Source organism: Staurois parvus, unplaced genomic scaffold (genome assembly GCF_062004578.1).
Source record: "Staurois parvus isolate SC_StPar_1 unplaced genomic scaffold, SC_StPar_1.0 ptg000056l, whole genome shotgun sequence".
In the NCBI taxonomy this organism is placed as follows: Eukaryota; Metazoa; Chordata; class Amphibia; order Anura; family Ranidae; genus Staurois; species Staurois parvus.
Genome location: NW_028317852.1, coordinates 2,417,922 through 2,443,770, shown reverse-complemented (window position 1 = coordinate 2,443,770; position 25,849 = coordinate 2,417,922). Strand labels below are relative to the sequence as shown.

The window sequence follows — 25,849 nt, the reverse complement described above, 5'->3', positions numbered from 1 at the left end:
ATATGCTGTGATAATATCATTTTATCAACTTTTCACCTGGATTACCTAAATTAATCTTATTATATTATCCTAGTGCTTAATAAAGCTTAAAAATAAAAAGTGTGTAATTAAATCCAATTATGATATTTATGCAATGTGATTATCTACTACATCCCCCAGACGAAGCTACGTTTTTCCCTGTGGCGCAACGCGTTGGGGAGGGGCAGTGACGTCACTAAGTATTGGACCGACATTACGGCGAGTACTGACGGAGTGTGTTCACACTCCTAAGAGGCTGAGCATCACCGCAGCTCGCGGTTTTATTTCTATATGCGTGTTGTTTTTTAACACAATGATATATTGAGCATTGAAGTGAGGAGAGGCTCTAGGAGGGAGAAAACCTCATATCTACATAGACTCAGATAGTTCGTAGGTTTCCATCCACATCATCATAAGCAACTTGAAAAGGAGAGTATATCACCAATATCTACTTGCTGAACCCTAAAAAACTTTTTTGCACATTTTTCTTTTCTTTTTTGCACATTTTTGCTGCTGAACGTTATGAATTGATATATTTTTTAATTATCTTTATTATTTTATTTATTTTTCACTAATATATATACAATTTATTGTTTGCTTTGCATCATTTGCACATTGGATCATATGAATTTATACAATTTTTTCATTATTTTTTATTTATTTATATTCAGTTGATTTTCACACTTGCACAGTGAATTTTATTAATTTATATATTTATTTTTAACGAGATAATCACATAGCATAAATATCATAATTGGATTTAATTACACACTTTTTATTTTTAAGCTTTATTAAGCACTAGGATAATATAATAAGATTAATTTAGGTAATCCAGGTGAAAAGTTGATAAAATGATATTATCACAGCATATATGAATCAATGGTATTGCTATGGTATTATATAATATATAGCATTGGCACGGTAATATTAGAGCGCGGATAATTATTTATTGATTTTATAGAATTCACATCTTATGAGAGTGAGAAAAATTCCAGCGATCTAATACATTGATTTCTAACTCCAGTGGCTCACAAGTTCATCTTAATAATATTAGCCTGTGTTTTAAAGTCCCCCGGCAAGGGGTACTTTAAAGGGGTACCAATACTCTGTTTAGGGAGGGATCGTCGGGCGGACCCTGCATTAAAACCACATCTTCATAATCCATGATATGAAACATAGGGGACAAACTGACTTGAGGAATGTTCATTTAATTCTGTCACCTATGCTGGTAGGTTTTATGAGGTTACAACCTCTTTCAAGTTTAGGAGAAGCTGCCTTATCTCTGTTAGGAGGTGAGAGTTTACACAGGCTTTTGGACAGCCAGGCTCTGTCTCTATGGGGGCTTTGTAGCTCTGGGCCCCCTGCTGCTCTGGCCTGCCAGCAACTTTTAACACACACACATCTGTCACTGGGCCTCTAGGAAGGGAGGGGGGAAGGAGAATAAAGGATAAATGAATACTTTTAATAAAAAGGGGGACTCTGCGTCCATTTCTGATGAGAAAGGTTGCTACAAGGTGGCAACCCTACTTGTTGATCTGGGCCACATTCTAGATTGGCTATGTAGTATAAGCCTTAACAGCAGTAGGGATTTTGTAGTTTCAGATTTTCTTTAGGCACACCTTCCATTCGCACTGTGAAAAAATAAAAGTCAGCAGCACTGTAGCTGCTGACTTTTAAAAAACAGCCACTCACTTGCCCCGCGATCCCACGGTGTCCTCCCTGCAGCCCATTTCACCAGCTGTCTGGTGTTCCAGGCACCAGCATCTTCAGTGTGGGCACCCGGCTGTGATAGCTTGTGGCTGCACAGCCAGGTTTCCACTGTGCATGCAAAAGTAGCGATGCGCTTCACTAATGGCTCTGTAGTCTTCTGTGACCTGTCACGTATCCCAGAAGACTACGGGGAGGGAGAGTAGGAGGACAACTTCTGTTTCCAATCATCTAGGCAATAGCAATGGAAGTGAGAGCGGGTACCTGTCATTTTCGGGTACCCGCTCCCCAAAGGTGCCAATCCTTAACCAGTCTTTAAAGCAGAACTTCCCCTTTCGGGTGGAGCTCCGCTTTAAAGTGTAACTATAGGCAAAGCTTTTTTTTCATTTTGGATAGAGTAAGGGAGGGTTATAAACCCTGTCAATATATTGTTTGCCATGTGTTCCATTGGGGAGATTTCCCTTCACTTTCTGTCCCATAGCCAAAATAGGAAGTGAGAGATAATCCCCTTCCCTCTCCTCATTGGCTCACTGGCTGGGAGCTGAGAATCCCTGGAGAGCCGAGGCTCCCTTGTACATCGCTGGATCGAGATGGGGCTCAGGTAAGTATTAGGGCTCATGTACACGGGCAGTTTGGAAAACTCTTCTGAACGATGGAAACTGGCTGCTGGAAAACATAGGTTAAAAAACATCAGTTTAGCCGCATTTGCATACCACGTTTATGCGCGTTTTTACATGATAACCTCAAGAGACCCTCCCAAATGCCCAGAATACCCTGAAAATTTTTAAAAAATTAACTATTTCAGACATTTTGAGAACAATTGAGAGAGCAGAAGCAGAGAGAGCAGTATGTCTTGAGATTACCTGTCTTTTCTGGTTGTATTCACTATGAATCCCATCATGAGTATAATGCAGCACGTTCTACCATTTCTTCCTTCACGCGAAACCTGGAACTAACTGCAATGGTGTACTAGGTCCATTTGAGTGGAAAACGCTTTGCATGCATTTCTGATGATAAAAAAAGGCTCTGGACAGCATCTGGATATGGAACAGTTAAAAAACACTTCTAAATGCAAACGCTTCTAAATACAATTGACTGCGTTTACAAGCATTTGGTGTTTGAAACGCTGGCAAAATCTACTTCTGAATGCAAGTTTGGTGCGTTAAAAAAAACAACTGTAAACTCAACTGCCTGTAAACGACTATGTGTACATGGACATATAGGAAAACATTAGGGAGAATTCAGGGGCTGCTGAAAAAAATTCTGAACATCTCCTGAACGTCAGTTTAGCAGCTGCAGTGTACATGAACCCTTAGGGTGGCTGGGGGAGCTGCTGCCCACAGAAGGTTTTTTACCTTCTTGCATAAAATGCAGGAAGGTAAAAAACCTTGAGTCTTTACAACCACTTTAATCTTTTTGTAATCAGTTAAATAAACATACGTATTCATTTGGTTCTTTGAGCCAATATAACGTAAATCCTTCTGCAAATAGTAAATGATCTCTTATCTTCTTTATTACATTTCATCTTTGTTATTGGGCAGTTGATCCTGGCAATCCGAGATATTTGCCTTTCCATCACATGCTACTTGACAATCTACTGCTTTGTGCTCAGCGTACTGGACTATGTGGTCAGTAACTCATCAGTTATCATTTCTATTGTTTGAGGTTGGGAAAGTGCATGGCCTCATAAATAAATACAGCCTAATAAAACAGTACAGACAATTCTCTGTGTTGCAATTAAGACCGTTTCCTTTCAGTAGTTTAAAGTAATCATTCCCTGCCAGAAGCAACAAGGCTACCATTACTGATATCCTTCTGAAAAAAAATTGCCTGGCTAATAAACTGAGCTACTAGCTTTAATACTTTTAAAGTCTGTGACCTTGAACAAGATCAGAACTCCTTATGTATACTTGTCCCAGTTCAGTGACTCGAAGTAATAAAGTTAGAGGATTAACAAGAGAACAAGACAATTAACATTTGCAGAGTGTGAAATTAGGTTTAGGAGATATATGCATATATGGGTAAAGATACTTTTTTGTTTATAGGAAGAGAGAATAAAATGCATTTCCCAGCTCAGCTTTTACACGCATAGTAGAACCCCAAATATTCAAATCAACAAAGCAGTTTGAATTCCAGAAATACACACAGGACATTGCTAGACCCAGGTACCTGGGGTATATGGCCCTGAGCTTTTGCTTGGTGCCCTTGGCCATTGACTTGTTGTTGTTGCAGGCACAGTGAATTTGTCTGATGCCAACATAACCCACAACAACAAGTCAGTGGGTCAGGTCATGGAACATCTCCTCTCATCTCTCAGGTTAGGGTCCACTGACACTAGTGCTGGGGCAGTCTTCCACTGACACCAATGATGTAGCAGTCTTCCCCCCACTGACACCAATGCTGGGGTAGTCTTCCTTCCACTGACACTAATGCTAGGGCAGTTTTCCTTCCACTGACACCAATGCTAGGGTAGTCTTCATCCCTCAGACACAAATGCCGACGCAGTCTTTCTACCACTGACATGTAAGGGGCAGATTTCCTCTCACTAACACCATTGTAAGGGGCGGTCTTTCTACCACTGACACCAATGTAAGAGGCCACCAACCGCAAAGTCCTCATCCACACTTGATGTTTTTACAACTGCTGATGGCTTTTGACATTTTTTTCTACAGCTAGTAAACCCTCCAGCATGTTATCCTATGTGTCATGCACACATAGACTGTAATCAACGTTTTTTTGGCTGGGACTTTTCTGGATGGAAAAAAAACCTAGGACTAGTGGGTTTCTAGAGGAGTTTTTTAGCTGTAAAAATGCCCTAATGCTGAAAAACACGACAAAACGTGGTAAAACGCTGCAAAATCAGCGTTTTTGAACTTTTTTTTACCCAAAAAATGCTAAAAAATGCAAACGCTGGTAAACACTAATGCAAGGTGCTAAAAAAAAGCTGAAAAACTCACGTTTTTATTGTGACTTTACACAGCTAATGTTACCAGCGTTATCAAAACATCCAGTGTGCATGAGGACTAAAGGGCAGTCTTCTTTTCACTGACACCAATGTAAGGAGCCATCTCCCTGCCACTGACACCAATGTAAAGGAGAGTCTCCCTCCCACTGACACCAATGTAAGGGGCAGCGCTCCTCCCACTGATACCAAATTAAGGGGCAGCCCACCTCTCACTGACACCAGTGTAAAGGGGAAGCTTTTCTTTCAACAAAGCTTCCAGTGACACCAGTGTAAGTTAGAATCTTCCTCTCAATGACACCAGCATTTGTCGCAGTCTTAAGCACTCTTATAGAAAAATCAAGCTCCTTGGCTTAGCAGTGGACCCCAAGTGAAGTGTATATTATTACAGTCCAAAACCCACTCTGACCTAAGGGCTGCTGCATTTTAAAATGATGCTGGTACTGAAGTGCTTATGGACATAATTTGTATAATTGACTTTTTCTATTTTAAAGATTTTGATTTTGCTAATCTTGAAGTGAATCAATACTGAAATATTAACATGTACAACGTTGAGAGTCTTGCATAGCTGGAGAAAGAAATAGTTACATCACTGTTATTGAGAAAGGAAACAAAAAACTCCCCCCAACAGGATCAGGTTAAGCAAGATAAAAAAATAAACTGTAGAATGGGAGGCATTATGACTTCTTTGGGCTTTTACTGTCATATGGGTCTTCCTGTCTCAGTAATGCTTGTTCACCTCTTTTCTTGTCCTGGTGTCACAACAATAAAAATCTGATAGCTAAGATACTTTTCCCATTCTATTCTGAACTAAAAATAGGTTTGGCTGGAGTAAAGCCCCTTTCACAGGGACATCGTTTGGTCTATTCAGCAGGGTATCCATGAACAGATCACCTGGTGGATCACAGCTGAATGGGAAGGATGTCACATTTGTGGCATCTGTATCTGTTCACTGTTCAGATCCTTTCAAAAATTGAGCTTTGTGGACCCTTATTAGATTTATGGGTTTCTGGATGTTAAAGGACTTGTGTCCATTTACATCAGACTACCTCCGGACATGTTTAGGTCCAGAAAAATGGAAACGGATACAGACCTTTTCTATTCGTTTCTGAATTTGGAAAGACTTGGAGGTAAGCAAATGTTCAGCTACATTCACCTGAATGGACCTTTCAGTCAGGTCCATCTGAATAACTGAAAGGTAGACCTGATTGTACCACCCATGTGAAAGGGGTTTGAGGCTTTAAACTGAATCACTCCTTTAGAAGTTAAAGCTGAAATCTCGAGTAACCAAATATTGTCTAATTACAAGAGGCATGTGTATTCTTATGTGAATCTTGGAGTGCTTTGAGTATTTCTATCAGATCTGTGCAGCAATCCAGGGTGAAACTGGAACTTCCTGTAATAGAAAATGGTCACTAGTGTTCTCTCTCCTTGTGCAGGGTGTCTGGACGTGTATCTACCCTCTCTTGTAGTTTTCTGCAGGCAACCTGTAGTGGGTGGGAATGGTAGGTTCCTCCCATAGTTCTGCTCTCTGCACAGGCAAGGTACAGCACAGTGCTTAATTTACAAGATAATGAATGAGTTTGCAAAGGAATTTGGGGCACACAAAGTAGATTTTTATCCTTTGTGGCTATATTACGTTAAAGTTTTTCTGCCCTGAGATCGGCTTTAAGTTATAAGTAAATACAGAATCCAAACGCCCTCATAATGATCCTAGCATATTTACAGAAATGAGAAATACAAGGTGCATCAGCTTGTTGAAATACCAGTTTTACATTGATAAGTTTTACTAAAATTCATAAGGATTGATCAAGTGTCACACTTTCTCAAGAAACCATGTTCTGTGGCTTACAACAGATTTTTCTAGATGAAATCTGAAAGATCACAGGAATATTAGTGTGCAGCATGTCCGTTCTGCATGGGTTTGCCCTTATTTTTACCATCTTTTGTAACTCCTTTCGAAATCTAGATTGGGTACAAGCATAAAGATACATATTGACTGCAGTGTTTGTGAGGTCCAGCATGGTTCCAATGTCAGCAGCAATGTTGATAATCTTACTGTAATCTTTTCTTTCTATTTTGTAATGCATTGTCTTGATAATGATTTGAGTAACAAATCTTGTGGTGCACAAGTAGACAAAAGTCAATGAAATGGTCACTAGAAGCACCACTGATTTCACTCTATACTTCTTTATATGAGGAAATCTTCTCAAACTTCTGCTGTCTTGACCTTCACATTGTATTTTGTTGCTATGGCAAATTTGTCTTAACACGAGAGCATCCAGCGTAAAGATGATAATGTAGGGTATAATATACACAAGCGTATTTTGAAACCATACCAGACTTTCTACATAAAGCCTTGATTGTCCAGTGTGGTAGACACACTTAAAGCTTCCAGTTCCATTTATAAGCTTGGACTCATTAGCCCAATAATATGGTATAGAAAAAAGGTGACTGAGGATAAAGACAGATGATATCACATACAGAGTGCATTTTTTAGTACATAACTTGGATTTGTGCCACAGAGTCCTAACGGCAATGAAACGTTCGATGGTGAAGCAGACCACCAGCCAAACAGATGAATTATAAGCTCCGTAATTTAGCACATCCCGTATCATACACCATGGCGCCCTGCTCCAAAAAGGTTCAGTTGTAAAATTTTGAAGAATCAGTTCAAGGATGACGATGTGGATGAGAACCATTGTATCTGCTATAGACATTGCTATCATGTAACAACGACAAGATGGTGAGAGCCCACAATCTCTTTTCCAGAAAATTAGCAGTGTGAGTACATTTGCTGTAAGGTAAGATATACACTGATTAAAATTTGGCTTAGACCTTATTTACAAGTTAATTTTAGTGTAGAAAAGTTATGCTGGAGCTTCCAAAATATTTATACATCTGGGCAAAGGCAGTAACCAATAAATTGGCTGTAAAAATAGGAAGAGATACCCCAAATGCCACACACCTCACCCGGCTCAAGTGATTTGCAGGTAAAAGCAACCCCAGTTCAATTTATCCAAGCCATGTCCCCAACATGTTTCATCCAGCCTCCATGATTAAGCCCCAAGGCAGGGTGAAACATGTTGGGGACATGGCCTGGATGAATAGAGTTGAGGCTGCTTTTACCTGCTAACCGTTCAGGCTTGACAAGGTGTGTGGCAGTCGGGGTATCTCTTCCTATTTCTACAGAGTGCTTTGAGTCTGACAGACCTCCCCTCAGCCTGCACCCGCACTAGTCAGCGGAATTAAATTTATCGGACCTTGTTAGCCTGAACAGGGGCCACTAAGAATTTATTGTGGGAACCAAAAATGAGCTTTCAAAAGTTGAGTATGCAAAGAGGAAAGTTCTTTTATGATTGGTTGTTGTGAGTACCTGAACACAATTGATCTGTCCTACAGTGGCAGTAAAGTGTTCACCTGAGGTTTTGTCATAATGTGCAAATGTAACATTTACAGGATGAATGGCTGCAGATAAACAGGTACAACTAATGTAAGAGGATTTGTTTCAAGTGACTAGTCACTTGGGTGTATGTAAAAATCTACAACCACTTAAATATTCCTACCATGAATGTCTAAATGTTATATATTATTCAGTTTCTTGGTACACTATGCTGTCGTGAATTATTATTTTAGTAGTGTTATTTTTTTATATTTTATTGCAGGTCATAAGCTGTTGTTATGGGCAAACAGCTTCTTTTGGTGGTTGATGAATTGTAAATATAGTCTTTGTCTCCTGCCAAGCCATAATTGCTTAGTAAATTACTATGACGTTTTTCTGTTTCCCTAATTTTCACTGTAATCAGCCTAGAGACAATAAACAAAACAAAGATTATAATAACATTATTTAGAGTGACACATGACTAATAATGTAATGGTATAAGACAAAAAAAATATGATTTTCTATAAATATAGCTATTATATTCTCTCCACATCTAATAAAACTGATTTTGTAAGAGCCTTTGCTGCAGTGCAAATGTGGTTAACTCAAGCAATTACAATTGCTAAATAGGAAACAAAAGTAACCATAACAATTGCTACATTGCAGCAAAAGTCTCATGCACAGTAAGGCCATATTCACATATGAGCAATTTAGAATTGTGGGCAGAATTGCCACAATTCTGCCAGCGATTCCAAATCGTGGCAAAACACGCAATGCACATTTGGGTGCCATTCATCTTGAATGACACCTCAAATGCAATGCAGTTTTGCGCAATTGACACACAGGTGAATCGAAGCAAAATGGGAGTGTAAAATCACTCCTGGCTCAGGGCCAAAATGTGGTCCCTGGGCTTCTTTGAAGCAACAATTCGAGTGACTGGGCTGCCCTATGTGCAACATGAGAACTGAGCAAGTGTAGTGTGAACAGAGCCTAAACATTTTTAAACAGATGTCAACAGTCAGCCAAATTCTAATACAAAACTTGATTATTGTACCCACTGTAAAATCCTGGAGGTCATTGAGGGACACAAGATTCAGAGGCAACCGGTTTATATTACCACCTACAATAGTATCTGGACAATGGCAAACAAAAAATAGTGACCACCTTGGATGATATAACCCTTCCCACTCCAGACATGCTTCACTTTGTTAACCAAACAGAACTGAAAGCAAAGATCATAAATAAAAATGAGTGGGACTTGTGCCCCTCAATGAACTTCAAGAAAATAATTTAGAGGTGAGTTCAAAAATCCAGTTTTCCTTCATGCTGAATACAAGTCTAGGAGCGGGAGTTTGAAGTCTCTCTTGTGAAAGAAAAACTCTGGCTTGAGCTTTGTGTAGGTTCAGACCCAGATACTCTAACACAGATTTCTGAAGGTCCAGGATCCAATTAAACATTTTCAAAGTCTGAATTGTCCATGTTAGATTGTTGGCCAAGACTTGTGCCAACTGTTACCTCACCAGGAGGTTGTCCATATATCCCCATGCCCTTGGGGTGTAACAAAGCAAGCGCAGGGGCTATGACCTTGGTGAACACATGGGGTGTGTGAAGACAGGCAGAATATTAAGGCTATGAACTGGAAGTGTTGGGGGTCCACAGCAAAGCAAAGGAATTGCTGATATGCTGTAAAAATAGGAACATGAAAGTATGCATCCTTTAAGTCTACAAAGGCTAGAGATGTGCATGACAAAAACATTTGTTTCGTTTTGATTTCATTCATTAAATCAATCATTTTATTTTCTCATACTTGCTAGGTTACAATGATTCATTTTTGGAATTCATTTTATATTTCGTTTCGTATATTTATTGTTTTAAAATTGAAATTTTCTGAAAATTTTAATTCACTTGTTATGTTTCCAATGCGACTTTGCATTGTGACTTGCTTATGACTTTAATGGACTTGCTTGTGACTTTGATGCAATTTAGATACGACTTGGTTGCCTTGTGACTTGCTTTCGATTGATGATTTGAGACTTTGGGCAATCATAACAATACAGAGTATGACACATGTTTTTGAACGTACAAGACCTTCTGATGTCGCAAACGAATGAATATGAATTAATTCATTGTTTTCATTATAATTCATTTCACATTTGTAGAAATGTATTATAATTCGGAGCTCTGGATGCATACGAATCTCCAAATAACTAAAATTTTGTCTGAATTTTGATTTGTATATAAACAAATCGCACATGTCTAACAAAAGCCAGAAAGTCTTCTTGATGGAAGGAGGCTATAACAGATCTGTTGGATTTTTATGAAGAAATACCATCCCTGAAGCCCCTTCCTCCAGAAGAACCACAAAGGCTGCATGGAAGTCTGCTAATCTGTATGGTGACAGAAAGGTTGGAAGACAAACTGAGGAGTGAACTAAAAATGGAACTCTAGTCTGTAGCCCTGGAAACTACCTCTATCCAAGTGTCCGCAATCACTAACAGACACTTCCCCACTATAGAAAGTACTGGGCATCCATTCATGCCTAAGAGGCCTAGCCTGTAGGTTTTGGGGGATTTAGGAGCCCAGGTTTGTGGTGAAGCTGGGATCCTAGCATAAGTTTGGCTGTAAAGGTTGAAGCCTGTGAGTAATAAAAGAAACTCTTCCTAGCCTTGGGGGATGGGGAGAGGGTGAACCTTCCCAGCTTGAGGCCTAGGCTTTTCTGCTGGGGTAGAAGAATACTCTTACCCTCATTGACATCCTTGATGAGGGCATCCAAGTCAGCTCTAAAAAGATGTTTGAAGGGTATGTGTAGCAAACACTTTTCATATGCTTGCTCTGAAGCCCAACATTTCAGCCAAGGCATTCTCCACATGTTAGCTGATAAAAGATTCATAAGGAAATAAATTGGGAGACTTTTACTAACTAGTCTACACAGTACTGGCAGTGGTTTCCATCTACCTTTTAATATGCTCCTCTACTCCTCTTTTTCATATTACTATCCTTTGTTCTCAAAATCTAATTTCTTTACCCCTCTGCTCCACCCCAAAGCTTATACATATCTCCCTTACTTCTACCATCTCCCTACTACTTCTCTCATCACCTCCTGCTAATACTTTACTCACCTGCTAACCCAAACACCAGGGCAGGAAGGCATGTGCACTCATATAGATCCCACTATTATCTTACTTTCCTCGCCTTTCTTCTTCTCCTAACCTCTGGGGATATCTCCCCGAACCATGGTCCTCCAATATCTCACACCCACACCAGGCACCCTCCTTCCTCCAGGAATAGCCGCAATACACTCAATTTTATCTCAATCCCCATGTTCCTAAAAACCACCCTCCCTTCTTCATGTGCACTCTGGAATGCCCACTTTGTCTGTAATAAGCTCACCTCTGTCCATGACCTTTTTCTCTGCCACTCCCTTAACCTACCACCAATTACAGAAACCTTGCTTCAAGCATCAGATTCTGCTTCTTCGGTAGCACTTTCCTATGGAGGCCTTCTCTGGACTCACTCACCCAGACTCAGTGGTCGAAAGGAGGTAGAGTTAGTTTGCTTCTATCCCCACTGAGCACCTTTCAAGTCCTCCCTAACCCTCCCTCTCTATCCTTCTCTTCTTTTGAGACTCACTGCATTCGGCTGTTTTATCCCATTTCTATGAGGATTGCAGTAATCTACCGGCCTCCTGGATTGGTGTCGCGTTTTCTTGATGACATCTCTGCTTGGCTACCCTACTCTGTCTCCTCTGGAATACCCACTATCATTGTTGGAGATTGTAACATCCCCATTAATGTGAACAACCCAGCTACATCCCAACTCTTCAACCTAACCTCATCTTTTGCCTTAACACAATGCACACAGTCCTCCACTCACTCTGGTAGGAATACATTAGACCTTGTTTTCTCCCATCCTTGCACTACCTACCTCACAAACACCCCCTTTCCTCTCTCTGATCACAATCTCATCACCTTCACAGTGTCCTCATCTTCAAACACCTATCCCTCCAAGCAGCAAACAATTACCAGCAGAAACCTTCACAACTTTAACCCTTCTCTTTTCCACTCTGCAACTGACCACCTCTATGACAGAATCTCTCCCCTGTCGTGCCCTGACCTGGCCACTGCTGTCTACAACAGTTCGCTTTCATCCACACTAGACTCACTTGCTTCTTTAACTACAAGAAGTATCAGGCCCCGACCATTACAACTTTGGCAGACTGACGACACCGGGGATCTTAAGAGACATAGTCGTGCACTGGAGCGATTGTGGTGTAAAACCAAATCTCAGCAAACTTTCACCCTATATAAATCTGCTTTCTTAACATACAATTCCCTTCATGCTGCCAAACAAGCCTATTTTGTCACTCTTATTAACAACTTGTCAGCCAGTCCTCATCGTCTATTCTCTACTTTTAACTCCCTACTTTCTCCACCTCAACCCAGTAACTCACTGCTTACGAGATTGCAAATCATTTCAAAAACAAGATTGATGCAATTCGTAGGGGCATCTCCACTACACAGACATCTATCCCACTTAGCATACCTTATACAAAACCTCCCTCAACACTTTCCACTTTTGACCTTGCTACTACTGAAGAGGTCACTGTTCTCCACCATGTGCCACCTGGATCCTGTCCCCTCTCAACTACTATGGTCACCCTCTTCTTCTGTCCTATGCTCCCTCACTCACATCTTCAATCTCTCCCTCTCTAATGGTGCCTTCCCCACCCCTCTAAAGCATGCACAGATTACTCCCATACATAAAAAGCCCTCGCTGGACCCCACCAACCTGAACAACTTAAGACCCATCTCCCTGCTCCCATTTACCTCTAAACTCTTAGAACGCTTAGTCTACAATCTCCTGAGCTCCTACCTCACTGACAACAACCTTCTTGACCCATTACGGTCTGGATTTTGCTCACTCCACTCCACTGAAACTGCCCTACTAAAACTCACTAATGATCTACTAACTGCTAAAACCAATGGCCACTACTCTATACTCTTACTACTTTACCTCTCTGCAGCTTTTGAAACTGCTGACCATCCCCTCCTCCTCAAAAAACTCCACTCTCTTGGCCTCTGAGACTCTGCTCTCTCCTGGTTCTCCTCCTACCTGTAGCGGTACCCCCGAAGGGGCTGCTTAAGTTTGTTCACTCCGCCACTCTGCCTCTCAACCCCAAGAACTGTCTCAGCCCACACTGGCACACCTGGCAATAGTGTAAGTGCAAGGACCAATGAAAAGCACACACTTTATAATAAAACACAGAGATCAGCTTTACTGTAGACCTCTATGGGAAGTAATAAACATTAACAACAGGTATATGTTAGGAGAATCAAGAGAACAACAAATACTGTGACAGAAAGCAATATAACTCACTTTTACACTCAGGCTGCTCTTAGGGGATTCCAACCATGAATAACCCCAAGAGCAGAGGCAAACACTTAAATGGCAACCTCAAAGTGGATTTAACTCCTCTTCATAAAATGGGCCCCATGATGTCCAAGCAGAAGGAGAGCAGAAGAATGACTCTCTGTTATGTCAGACTTCTCCCTTCTAACCCCCGACACCATGACCTCAATAGGAAAACACTGTACCCAACTGATGTTTAATAGCTACTTTCAAGGTAAAGCTATTCCCTCACACACCATGCAATATAGAGGCCTGACTACGCATGCGCGTGCTCGTATGGCACCAGTAACTTTAGTCTCTTTGTAACTGGATGAATGTTGGGATCTTCAGCTAGCCACTTTCGTTGGTGCACTTAAACTCCTTAAACACTTAAAGTGTAATTGTAATCCTGTGGCAGTATTTGTATAGCAAAGTGAACATGGTGTCTGTTCAGCAGGGCCATCTACACAACCCAGTGCCTGGTGAATATGAGCAAGGTATGATGTCTCTGTATGTGTGCAATGTTCCTGTCATCTGACAGTGGGAGAAATCCCTCTCACCAGATCCTGTGACAAAGGCCCAAACGATCGTCCTGGAAATGACAGATTCCTCTGGTCACCTCACGATGAGCACTTCACACTGTCAGTGTAGGCACTGTACTGTAGACCACTTCTTTCAGTTTGGATGTTCCTTTGTCTGATCCAGATCACCAAGCATCCAGTGCACTGCCCAAAAGCACTTCTTTTCCAGGTCCAATCTCTCTCCTGCCACATGCAATCTCCCTCTCCTTCAGGAGAAACCCAAGATGGCCCCCTTCATTCTCCTCTCCCTAAGCATGATGGCTTTCGTAGTTCTTTATTTTTATTCTATCTCCATATCAGCCTATAAGGCCGTTTCTGTTCAAAACTCCATCGTCCACAATGCTTTGCAGCTGCACTTCCTGCTTGAAAGAGTCCTTGTCATTGGCTCCTTTAATGGCTCTTATAATTGGCTCTCTCTCTCTTACAGTCTGAGAGGAGAAAGGGGGGGCTGAAATCCCTCACTGCTTTGTCTGTGTCAGGGCAAGTGTCAGGTTACACAGGAGAGGCCAGTCAGCAGATCACAGCCATGAGACAGGATTAATATCTCCTGCTACACACTCCCCCCACCAAAGAACCTTTGGTCCTCCAAAGGCAGTAACAATCCTTGACCTGGTACATGCTTGATATATACACGCAGAGAAAACAAATTAGTACACACAGGAAATCAAACAATTTACATTCTCATAAAATCTTGGCAGAGGAACCTCCCACCAGTTAACATAGGATGGAAGGTTGTCCCGCCTACAAGCCACCTTAATTGGAATGGCCCAGCCAGATGTGTCAGGGGGTGAGTCAGTATTGTCAACCACCAAATCTGCGGTGGAAGGATCAGGTGCTTCAAGAGTCCTTTTTGCAGTGAGAATGACCTCTTCAGAGCTCTCACCCAAAGTATCATATGTTAGTCTCTTTGGTGGGTGAATAACCCTACGCTCTCGCTGTTCTTTAGGCTCTGGGGTTGCAAGCACACGGGTCTCTTCTTCATCATCAACCTTCTCCTCTTCCTGCATTTTAGCTTCATCTCTAACTTCCTCTTCAATAAAGGATGGAAAGTCTGCAGGTTCTGCTGTCATCAAAGAGGATTGAGAGTCTGTCAGCTCTTCAATTAGTGGACTCCGAGGCACAAACACAGGAGCATCGGGCCTGAGTATCCCGGTGTCAATCACTGTGGAAGGAGGGATAGCAGATTCAGGCATCTAAGACAACCACAGCCAATCCATTCCCATCTCTTCATCTTCGCTGTCTCCATCTTCTGCAGGCTGAAGCAAAGACTGAAACCGAGTCACTGGCCGAGATCTCTGGGGGGCCCTGGATGATGACTGTGGATCTGGCTGTAGTGGAACACGAACTGCTTCAGATAGAGGCAACAAATGATTACGATGCCAAGTTTTCAGCGGGCCTGTGCTTCCCTCTGGCCGGATCTGGTACACTGGGAGTCCTGGCAGCTGTTTGCAGATGACATAGGGCTGCGATTTCCACCGGTCAGCCAATTTGTGTCTTCCAGGAACACCCAGGTTTCTCAGCAGCACCTTGTCACCCGGCTGTAAGTCCTGCACTCGCACCCGGAGGTCAAAGTTTCTTTTATTTCTCTGTCCTCGGGCATCTGAGGCAGCTTGGGCCTTGTCATAGGCAGCCTTCAGACTTTTCCGCAGGCGGTCCACATATCCTCTGTGTGAGGTTGCAGAGGTACGGTCTATGGACGTGCCAAAAGCCAAATCTACTGGCAGCCGGGCCTCACGCCCGAACATCAGACGATAGGGAGAGTATCCTGTGGCATCGTTTGTGGTGCTATTATAAGCATGCACGATAGCTGCTATGTGCTTGCTCCAGTGCTGCTTTTTCTCAGAAGTCAGAGTCCCAAGCATATCCAAGAGGGTTCTGTTGAATCTCTCTGGTTGGGGATCTCCCTGAGGATGGTATGGGGTGGTTCTAGACTTCCTGATGCCCAAAAGATCTAACAGTTTCTTGATGAGACTGCTTTCAAAGTCTCGCCCTTGATCAGAATGGATGCGTTGAGGTAGACCATAGTGCACAAAGAATTTTTCCACCAAGATCTTGGCCACCGTGGGTGCTTGTTGGTCTCTCGTGGGAAAAGCCTGGGCATACCTAGTGAAGTGATCAGTTACTACTAGGATATTTCCCTGTCCACTCAAATCAGGCTCCAAGCTTAGAAAATCAATGCATACCAGCTCCATGGGTCCCTGACTCTGAAGGTGGCCCATTGGGGCAGCTCGGTGAGGCAAAGTCTTCCTTTGGATGCACCTAATGCAGGAGTGACAGTAACCCTCAACTTCAGCTCGCATGCAGGGCCAGTAGAATCTGTCCCTCACCAGGTGGAAGGTCCTGTCGGGTCCTAAGTGACCATGACTATCGTGCAAAGCAGTTAATACTGTCTCTCTGTGTTTTTCTGGCAGGAACAACTGCCATCTTTCTCCAGGATCTCCAGAGGGGCCCCTTCGGTAGACCACCCCTTGGTGCAACTGCAACCGATCCCACTCTCGGTGTAGTAGACGGGCTTCCTTAAGGGAGTCAGTGAGGAGCAAGTCAGGGCATTGGCTCTCCAAGGCTTTCAATGCCAAGCTACAGAGAGGGTCTTCCAACTGATCCCTTCGCAAGTCTTTCTTGGAGAGTTTTGGCAGGCCTTCATCCCCGACTTGGGTGACGTTGCAGTAACATCTGGGAACACCAGCGGCTGACACTCCAAGGTCTTTGGCCCTGGATCCTCCTCCAGCTTGGTGTTCTGCTCCTTGACATAAGGCTTGTACCCCTTCGGGAGTCAGCTGAGTCCATTCTTCAGTATAGTCCCTGGAACAATGAGGCCTTCTTGACAATGCATCCGCATCTTTGTTTCCAACTCCTGGTCGATATTTCAGACTGAAAGTGAATTCAGATAAGGCAGCCAGCCATCTGTGACCTGTGGCATCTAACTGCGCCGTAGTGAGGATATAGGTGAGAGGGTTATTGTCGGTCTTGATCACAAATTCAGCACCGTACAAGTAATCTCTCAGCTTATCCACTACTGCCCACTTTAGAGCCAGAAATTCGAGCTTGTGTGTGGGATAGTTCTTTTCAGTGGGTGCCAAGCTCCGACTCACATAGGCAACAGGCCGAAGGTGCCCGTCATGCTCTTGATACAGCACCCCGCCCAACCCATCTCTGCTAGCATCAACATGCAGCTCGTATGGCTTGGTTGGGTCTGCATAGGCTAGAACTGGAGCAGTGGTTAGATTCCACTTCAGCTGTCTGAAAGCCTCTTCACACTGAGCAGTCCACTGTTCTTGAATGGACTCTCTGGGTTTCCTAGGACCTCCAGCTGATCGAACAGGTTTTGGCAGATCAGGGTCATCGTCTTCCTCTCCACTCTTCAGTAGTTCGTTGAGTGGGCGAGCTGTTTTAGCGAATCCCTCAACAAATCTTCTGTAGTAGGAACAGAATCCTAGAAATGACCTAAGTTCGGTCACATTAGTAGGCCTTGGCCAGGAAGTGACGGCCTCTAGCTTCTGGGGGTCGGTGGCCACTCCATCAGCAGACACAATATGGCCAAGGTAGTTAACCGAGGGTTGATAGAACTGGCACTTCTCCAGGGATAACTTCAACCCCTCATCATGGAGTCTCTTCAGTACCTTCTCTAGACGCTCTTCGTGCTCCTCCAGAGTCTTGCCAAAGACAATGATATCATCTAGGTACACCAATACCTCTATCAGGTTCATGTCTCCAACCGTCTTCTCCATTAACCTCTGGAAAGTGGCTGGGGCACCGGACAGGCCTTGTGGCATGCGGTCGAATTCAAAGAACCCCACCGGGGTAATAAAAGCGGTCTTCTCTCGGTCTTCAGGGTGCATGGGAATTTGATAGTATCCGCTCTTCAAATCCAACACGCTAAACCACTTGGCCCCTGATAGACTCTGCAAAGCGTCTTCTATTCTTGGGGTGGTGTATTGGTCAGGAATGGTCCTCCTGTTTAGCGTCCGATAATCAATACACAGCCTCAATGCACCATTCTTCTTCCGTACCACCACTATTGGAGAAGCATATGGACTCCGGGACTCTCGGATTATACCTGCCCCTTTCAACTCTGCCAGTTGCTCACGCAGGTCTTCCAAGTCCCCTAAAGGAATCCGTCGAACTCTCTCCCTGAATGGCTTATCCTCTTTAAGACGTATTCGGTGTTTGGCACTTTTTGCACATCCCACATCGAATTCACTCTTGGAGAATGCAACCTTCCATCCCTGAAGCTGAGCCTTGGCCCTTTCCTTCCATTCAGGTGGAAGGGGAGAATTTTCCAGATAAAATTCCTTGGCAGGGATCCCATCTTTCTCTTCCCCCACCAAATCAGATAGTGAGACTGGGGTGGCTGGGTTAACTTGTCCCAACAACATCCGTGCTGGCATCTTCACAGGTAAGGCCATTATGTTGCAGACACTAACTGAGATTTTTCCATGACTTCTTTGTAACGCTTTAGTTGAAACAACTTCAGGAATTATCTCTACTCCTGAACCTTTCCTCTGGCCATCTGCCTCGACGACAATGAAAGGGCCTGGTTGCTTCCAGTTCAACTTGACGGACGCTTGTAAACAAGCAACTTCACCAGGCTGTAACACCTTCTCCCTTCGGTCCAAACGCCAGATCTTCCCCACTCCTTCAGCTGGAGCCTTCTGTTCTTGCACCAGGCGCTGATAGGCCTGTCTCAACATGGGGTGCACACTTGTAGTTGAAGTGTCTGACTCCAGAACAACAGGCGTCAACAGTCTTCTGACCAGATCAGTATTGGTTCCTATGATGAGGGAACCCTTACTGACCCCTACTGGGCGAGGACAGACCACTGCTAACGTGTCAAAAGTCTCCGTTTTCCCAGCCACAGAGGGATCAAAAGTCAGCCTGACTGGTAAATAACCGTCATAGGGGAAGTTTTGAGTGCCAATGCCCCATATCTCTAGCTCTTCCAACTTCTGCAAGGGCAGGTGCTTGAGGTGCTTGTCATAGAAGTCTCGGTAGAGAAGGGTCACTTGTGCTCCAGTATCCAAAAGGGCCTTAGTGTAGATTCCCTCTACTTGGATGGAAACAACAGGAGCAGGTCCCACTAGCCTGTCTGGAAGCTTGGGGGTGGTGGGGATCTGAGTCTGTTTGGTGGCCTGAATCCGCACTACTTTCTTGTGAAAATTCTGATCTGGTTTGAGTCTCCTTTGAGTGCTGGACATCTGGTGTGCATTGATTTTCCGCTGCTGGGCCGTATGTGCCAAAGTAAATGGGGCACTGGGTCGCTCAGAGACAACAACAGGAGCCTTCTGCAAAGGGTTGGACTTCCGCTGCTGTCTCCTCTTGTCTTTTTTTATGAAGCTCACTACTTCAGATGGGCACCCAGTTTGCTCCTTCTCCGGGGCCTTCTGAAGGTTTTTCTGCGACTTTCCAAGAGACAGCTTCTTTAATGCTCTCACCAACTCTGCTGTAAGGTCTGTCAGGTTCTCTTCATTTGAGCAATTAGCGATTAAATGGCCTACCTCTCCACAGCGATAACACTTCTTATCGTTAGAGGAGACAACACCCCTTCCTCCCTTGATCAGAGTGGACACCGTCTGCTTCACTTCCTCAAGTGATTGTTGCATATCGGCATGGGCTTCCATCACTTGTCCTACTGTTTTCTGAATTCCACAGAATGTTTGCTGTAGAGTAGTTTGCGCCTGTGCCAACTGAACTATAGCTTGTGTCAAAGTGTCAATAGAGCTGACGGGCCCTCCATCTGAGCTGGTCTCCGATGCAGACCCAGACTGTATGATGTAAGCTGTAGCGCCATGTTTAAGACCCTTGGCAGACTCAGGTATCTGTGCCTTGGCTGCAATGAGAGCTTCTTCCTCTCTAATAGCCTTTATGAATTTGGAGTAAGTGAAGAGGTCAGTTGGACTCCTGGATCGAAGTTGTAGCACAATGGGATCCAGTGGCTGGGCTCCCCTTTGCACCTGTAGCATTAAGGCTTTATTGGCCTCTTCAGCTTTCATCCCACCTTTCATTAAAACTTGTTGAAGGGTTTTATCCAGCCGTGTGACATAGTTTATTAACTTCTCACCCTCCATTTGATAAGTGTGATGAAAGAGATAGATTAATTCTGTGCAATCTTCAACTCTCCCATAAACTTCACAGAGTGCTTCTAGACACTCAGAAACTGAGCAGGTGGGTTTATCCCGTTTCAGGTTTCGAACTACATCAGAAGCTGGTGCCCGCAGGCTCTCTACCACCCTCTGTCTCTTTACCGTGTCAATCACATCCCACTCTTCCACAGCTTGGATGGCTTGATCCATCCAAGTATCAAAGTCATCTTCTCCTGTAGGTGTGGGAACTTTCCCCGAGAAGAACTGTAGTTTGCGATACCTGTAATTGATGGACCCTACTGAGTTCTCGAGAAGCCCTGTAACTAGTTTGCCAAACTCAGCCACTAGCAGAGAAAGGGATTCTTCTGAAGATGTCACTGGCTTTGAGGTGCTGACTTCTGGGTCCAGCATGGCGCTATCTTTAAGAGTTGATTGCAGAGTATTGGAAATTATCCCGGACGAGCCCCCACATGTAGCGGTACCCCCGAAGGGGCTGCTTAAGTTTGTTCACTCCGCCACTCTGCCTCTCAACCCCAAGAACTGTCTCAGCCCACACTGGCACACCTGGCAATAGTGTAAGTGCAAGGACCAATGAAAAGCACACACTTTATAATAAAACACAGAGATCAGCTTTACTGTAGACCTCTATGGGAAGTAATAAACATTAACAACAGGTATATGTTAGGAGAATCAAGAGAACAACAAATACTGTGACAGAAAGCAATATAACTCACTTTTACACTCAGGCTGCTCTTAGGGGATTCCAACCATGAATAACCCCAAGAGCAGAGGCAAACACTTAAATGGCAACCTCAAAGTGGATTTAACTCCTCTTCATAAAATGGGCCCCATGATGTCCAAGCAGAAGGAGAGCAGAAGAATGACTCTCTGTTATGTCAGACTTCTCCCTTCTAACCCCCGACACCATGACCTCAATAGGAAAACACTGTACCCAACTGATGTTTAATAGCTACTTTCAAGGTAAAGCTATTCCCTCACACACCATGCAATATAGAGGCCTGACTACGCATGCGCGTGCTCGTATGGCACCAGTAACTTTAGTCTCTTTGTAACTGGATGAATCTTGGGATCTTCAGCTAGCCACTTTCGTTGGTGCACTTAAACTCCTTAAACACTTAAAGTGTAATTGTAATCCTGTGGCAGTATTTGTATAGCAAAGTGAACATGGTGTCTGTTCAGCAGGGCCATCTACACAACCCAGTGCCTGGTGAATATGAGCAAGGTATGATGTCTCTGTATGTGTGCAATGTTCCTGTCATCTGACAGTGGGAGAAATCCCTCTCACCAGATCCTGTGACAAAGGCCCAAACGATCGTCCTGGAAATGACAGATTCCTCTGGTCACCTCACGATGAGCACTTCACACTGTCAGTGTAGGCACTGTACTGTAGACCACTTCTTTCAGTTTGGATGTTCCTTTGTCTGATCCAGATCACCAAGCATCCAGTGCACTGCCCAAAAGCACTTCTTTTCCAGGTCCAATCTCTCTCCTGCCACATGCAATCTCCCTCTCCTTCAGGAGAAACCCAAGATGGCCCCCTTCATTCTCCTCTCCCTAAGCATGATGGCTTTCGTAGTTCTTTATTTTTATTCTATCTCCATATCAGCCTATAAGGCCGTTTCTGTTCAAAACTCCATCGTCCACAATGCTTTGCAGCTGCACTTCCTGCTTGAAAGAGTCCTTGTCATTGGCTCCTTTAATGGCTCTTATAATTGGCTCTCTCTCTCTTACAGTCTGAGAGGAGAAAGGGGGGGCTGAAATCCCTCACTGCTTTGTCTGTGTCAGGGCAAGTGTCAGGTTACACAGGAGAGGCCAGTCAGCAGATCACAGCCATGAGACAGGATTAATATCTCCTGCTACATACCTATCGCAGCGCTCCTTCAGCATTACCTATAACTCTGTCTCCTCCTCTCCACTTTCTCTTTCTGTAGGGGTCCCTCAAGGTTCTGTCCTTGGTCACTTGATAAACTCTGATGGCTTTAAGTACCATCTCTATGCTGATGACAGACAAATCTGTCTTTCTACTCCTCACCTCACCCTTCAGTCTCCTCTCGCATTACTAACCTACTAAGTGACATATCGCCATGGATGTCACTCCACTTCCTCAAACTAAAATCTTTCCAAAACTGAGCTCATACTATTCCCTCCAGCTCATGCTCCCTCCCCTGACTTCTCCATCAAGATCAATAATATAACCATCAGTCTCTCCCCTCATGGTACTAGGTGTAATCGTAGACTCTCATCTGTCCTTTCAGCCCCAAATCCAATCACTGTCCAAATCTTGTAGACTTCACCTCCGCAACATCTCCAAGATATGCCCGTTCCTAACCTCGGAAATCACTAAGCAACTTATTCACTCCCTTGTTATATCTCGCCTTGACTATTGTAACTCCCTCCTCATTTGCCTACCTCACCGCAGGCTATCCCCTCTTCAGTCCATCATGAATGCTGCTGCCAGACTCATCCACCTTACCAACCAATCCATATCTGCCAACCCTCTCTGCCAATCCCTCCACTGGCTTCCCATTGCCCAATGAATAAAATTCAAAACATTAATAATAACATATAAAGCCATTTATAACTCTGCCCCAAATCACATCACCAATCTTGTCTCCAAATATCACCCAAACCATCCTTTCCGCTCCTCCTATGACCTCCTGCTCTCTAGCTCCATTGTCTCCTCCTCCCATGCTCATCCTCAGGACTTCTCCAGAGCCTCCCCCATCCTCTGGAACTCTCTACCCCAATCTATCTGACTATCACCTACTCTGCCCACTTTTAGGTGATCTCTGAAAACCCATCTCTTCAGGGAAGCCTATCCTGCCTTCAGCTAATAACGGAATCTTCTATTCCTCCTATCAGTTTATCCCCCACAGTTATTACATTTTGTACCACTAGCCCCTCCCCCTTAGACTGTAAGCTCCAAGGAGCATGGCCCTCCTAACCCTCTTGTATTGAACTGTATTGTTGCTGTATTGTCTCCCTTTAGATTGCGAAGCGCTGAGCAAACTGTTTGCGCTATATAAATCCTGTATAATAATAATAATACTCAGGGCTGCTGGCATGAGCTCTAAGCTCTCTGAAAAAGAGAATTGTGGAGGGAAGCTGGAGCTCTTCTCATGAGTTTAGTCTATTCCCTTAATGTTTGACAGACTAACACCACTGCAATGACAGGTTGTAAGGCAGGGCCTGCCAGAAAAAACAAGATTTTAGAAAGTGTCTTCAAACATTTTCTATGGATTCCTTAATACTGGTGTATCCTTTACAGGAATTGTCAGTGCTTTATTAAGACCGATCAGAGGTGGGAACAGCCCACTCCTCATTAAAACACTCCTCAAACTGATACTGGACTGCAAGACATTTGGGAGGAATAAACAATTTATCAGGAGTTTCCCAGTGTGCATACAGGTCACCTGGCAATATCGAGTGCATGTGAAAGGTTTAAGTACTCTTAGGGATACTAAGGGGCAGCACAGTGGCTAAATGATTAGCACTTCCACCTGGCAGTACTAGGGTCATTGGTTCAAATCCTAACCATGGCACCACCTGCCTGGAGCTTGCTTGTTCTCCCTGTGCCTGCATGGGTTTCCTCCAGGTACACCAGTTTCCTCCCACATTCCAAAAGACATGCTGGTAGGTATATTGGGTATTGTCTAAATTGGCCCTAATATCTATGAATGTGAGTTAGGGACCTTAGATTGTAAACTCCTTGAGGGTTAGGGACTGATGTGAATGTACAGTTAGCACTGTATAAATTGACAGCACTATATAAGTACCTGTAATGATATACTAGTAGTAGCACACATGGATGCTGCAGACTTCTCCATCTTTAATGTGGCACACATCATTAAAAAAACCCTTTCAAGTTCGCCCACAATACTCCTAGGGGTCTGCAATGTATTTTGGGGGACCTTTAGGGTCTGATTCCTCTTTTTTCTTAAAACAAAAAATGTAAATGTCAGTGCTAAAAAAAATATTGCCCCCCCCCAGCTGCATGGGATTATTATTTTTTTGCATTGGTTGGTACATGTTCCACAGGGCAGTGCTCACCACCCCATGCTATTTTAAGACACTCCTTGCCTACTAGCCAAGAAAATTGGCATTTTTAATTTGACAGATTTGGCTCACATTTATTTCAATGGGGATCAGCATCCTAACTTTGAAGTTTGCTAAACCCTGCTCAAACTGGGCCCAGAGCAGTTTAGCTCATCCATAGTCTTGAGCAAAGGAGAGAAAGGGGGGACATGATTGAAACTGTGAATAAGGTATAGATGGGTAGTTTTTTCAATACAAGGTGGTATGAAAATGTTTCTAGACTAGTTTTGTAACATGCCAATAGATAGCAGCACAAGGCTGCACACAGTCACAGGGACCTTTATAAGTCAGTGTGTCAAAAGACATATTCCTGTGTACATCGGAAGCTGTACAACTGGTGTTATGCTGACCACGTGTGTTACCACATCTGCTATTTCATCATGGACAGCAAGTTAGAAGGAAGAGCAAACGTGAAATTATACGTTGGTGCTCCCTGCATGCATCCTTGTGCTGCTATCTGTTGGCGTGTTACAAAACTAATCTTGAATACCAGCTCATATTAGGCTAGGGTCAAGAACACATGGACATGGCCTCAAATTATCGGGAGGGAAGTTCAAAACTAACCGTAGAAAGTATTATTTTGCCAAAAAAATAGATGATGCTTGAATGCTTGGAACAGACTTCCAGCAGAGTAAATGAGTCAGCCGACAGTAAATTAATTTAAACATGCTTGGGACAAACATAAGTAAAAAAACAAAACAAAAATAAAACAGTGACAAACTCTATGGGCCACTTACTTTTTTCTGCCATCACTTTTCTATTTTACCATGTACATAAAGGAATATCTCTGAAAGGAGGCAAAGTGTTGCAATAATAATAGCAAGCTGGAAAAAGCACATAAAGGCAATATTCAGAAATGTTTCTCACAAAATTCACATACATTTCACCCAGGATTCACACATTTTCAAATAAATTCAGTAAGAAAAAAAAAAAAGCATAAATCCTGGATGAATGTTGTGTGAAAACATAAGCAGGCCCCTAATTATTACCTGTGAATATAGAAAAAGGTAAAAAGATCCATCAAGGATAACTGAAGACAAGAATGGTCTAATTTAAAAGAATGGCTAATTTAAAAAAAAGCACAGTAAATAGCGTAGTAAAACTTACATGGGATTCCAATAACGGCCAAAAATGGATAGAAAATTTTCTGCACGGTTACCATCCAATGCTCATTCTTCATTATACAGTATCAAGATATGAGCTGCACTCAGTTAATATTATTCCAGGTTATTTTGTTGAATCCAGTTTGGATGATTATAGTAGCTTTGGGCTTTTTGTATCTCATTGGTAATCACAAAAAGTCTTTAATTTACTTAGACAAACAGTGAAAACCCAAACAATAAAAAAGATGGTAATTATTAACCATCCATTACAGTCGCCTTCTATCATGCATAGAAAGAAAACAAGCTGAATATGTTTAATTTAGAGAGGTCTTATAATTTGATGGCTGCTCTGGCTTTATGGCTTTTTACTTGCCTTTTGTCTATAGACTGCTCTACTGTATAGACCCAGGGCTGTTGCACACCTCTGTTTATATAAAGCATAAATACCAGGAAAATTTAGACCTGTGGACACTTAATCCTGTATTTTGAGGCTGTCTCAAAACCTGAAATTG

General features: G+C 43.2%; 1 protein-coding gene across 1 annotated transcript; it reads right to left on the bottom strand.

The window, feature by feature from the left end:
• Positions 1-6,431: 6,431 nt before the first annotated feature.
• LOC149469962 (putative G protein-coupled receptor 139) lies at positions 6,432-25,414 on the bottom strand. Its single transcript, XM_089668366.1, has 2 exons — positions 25,342-25,414; positions 6,432-7,484 (listed from the first exon to the last, which is right to left on the bottom strand). The coding sequence occupies exons 1-2, from the start codon at positions 25,412-25,414 to the stop codon at positions 6,514-6,516; spliced, it is 1,044 nt and encodes a 347-aa protein (XP_089524492.1). The 3' UTR covers positions 6,432-6,513.
• Positions 25,415-25,849: the final 435 nt, after the last annotated feature.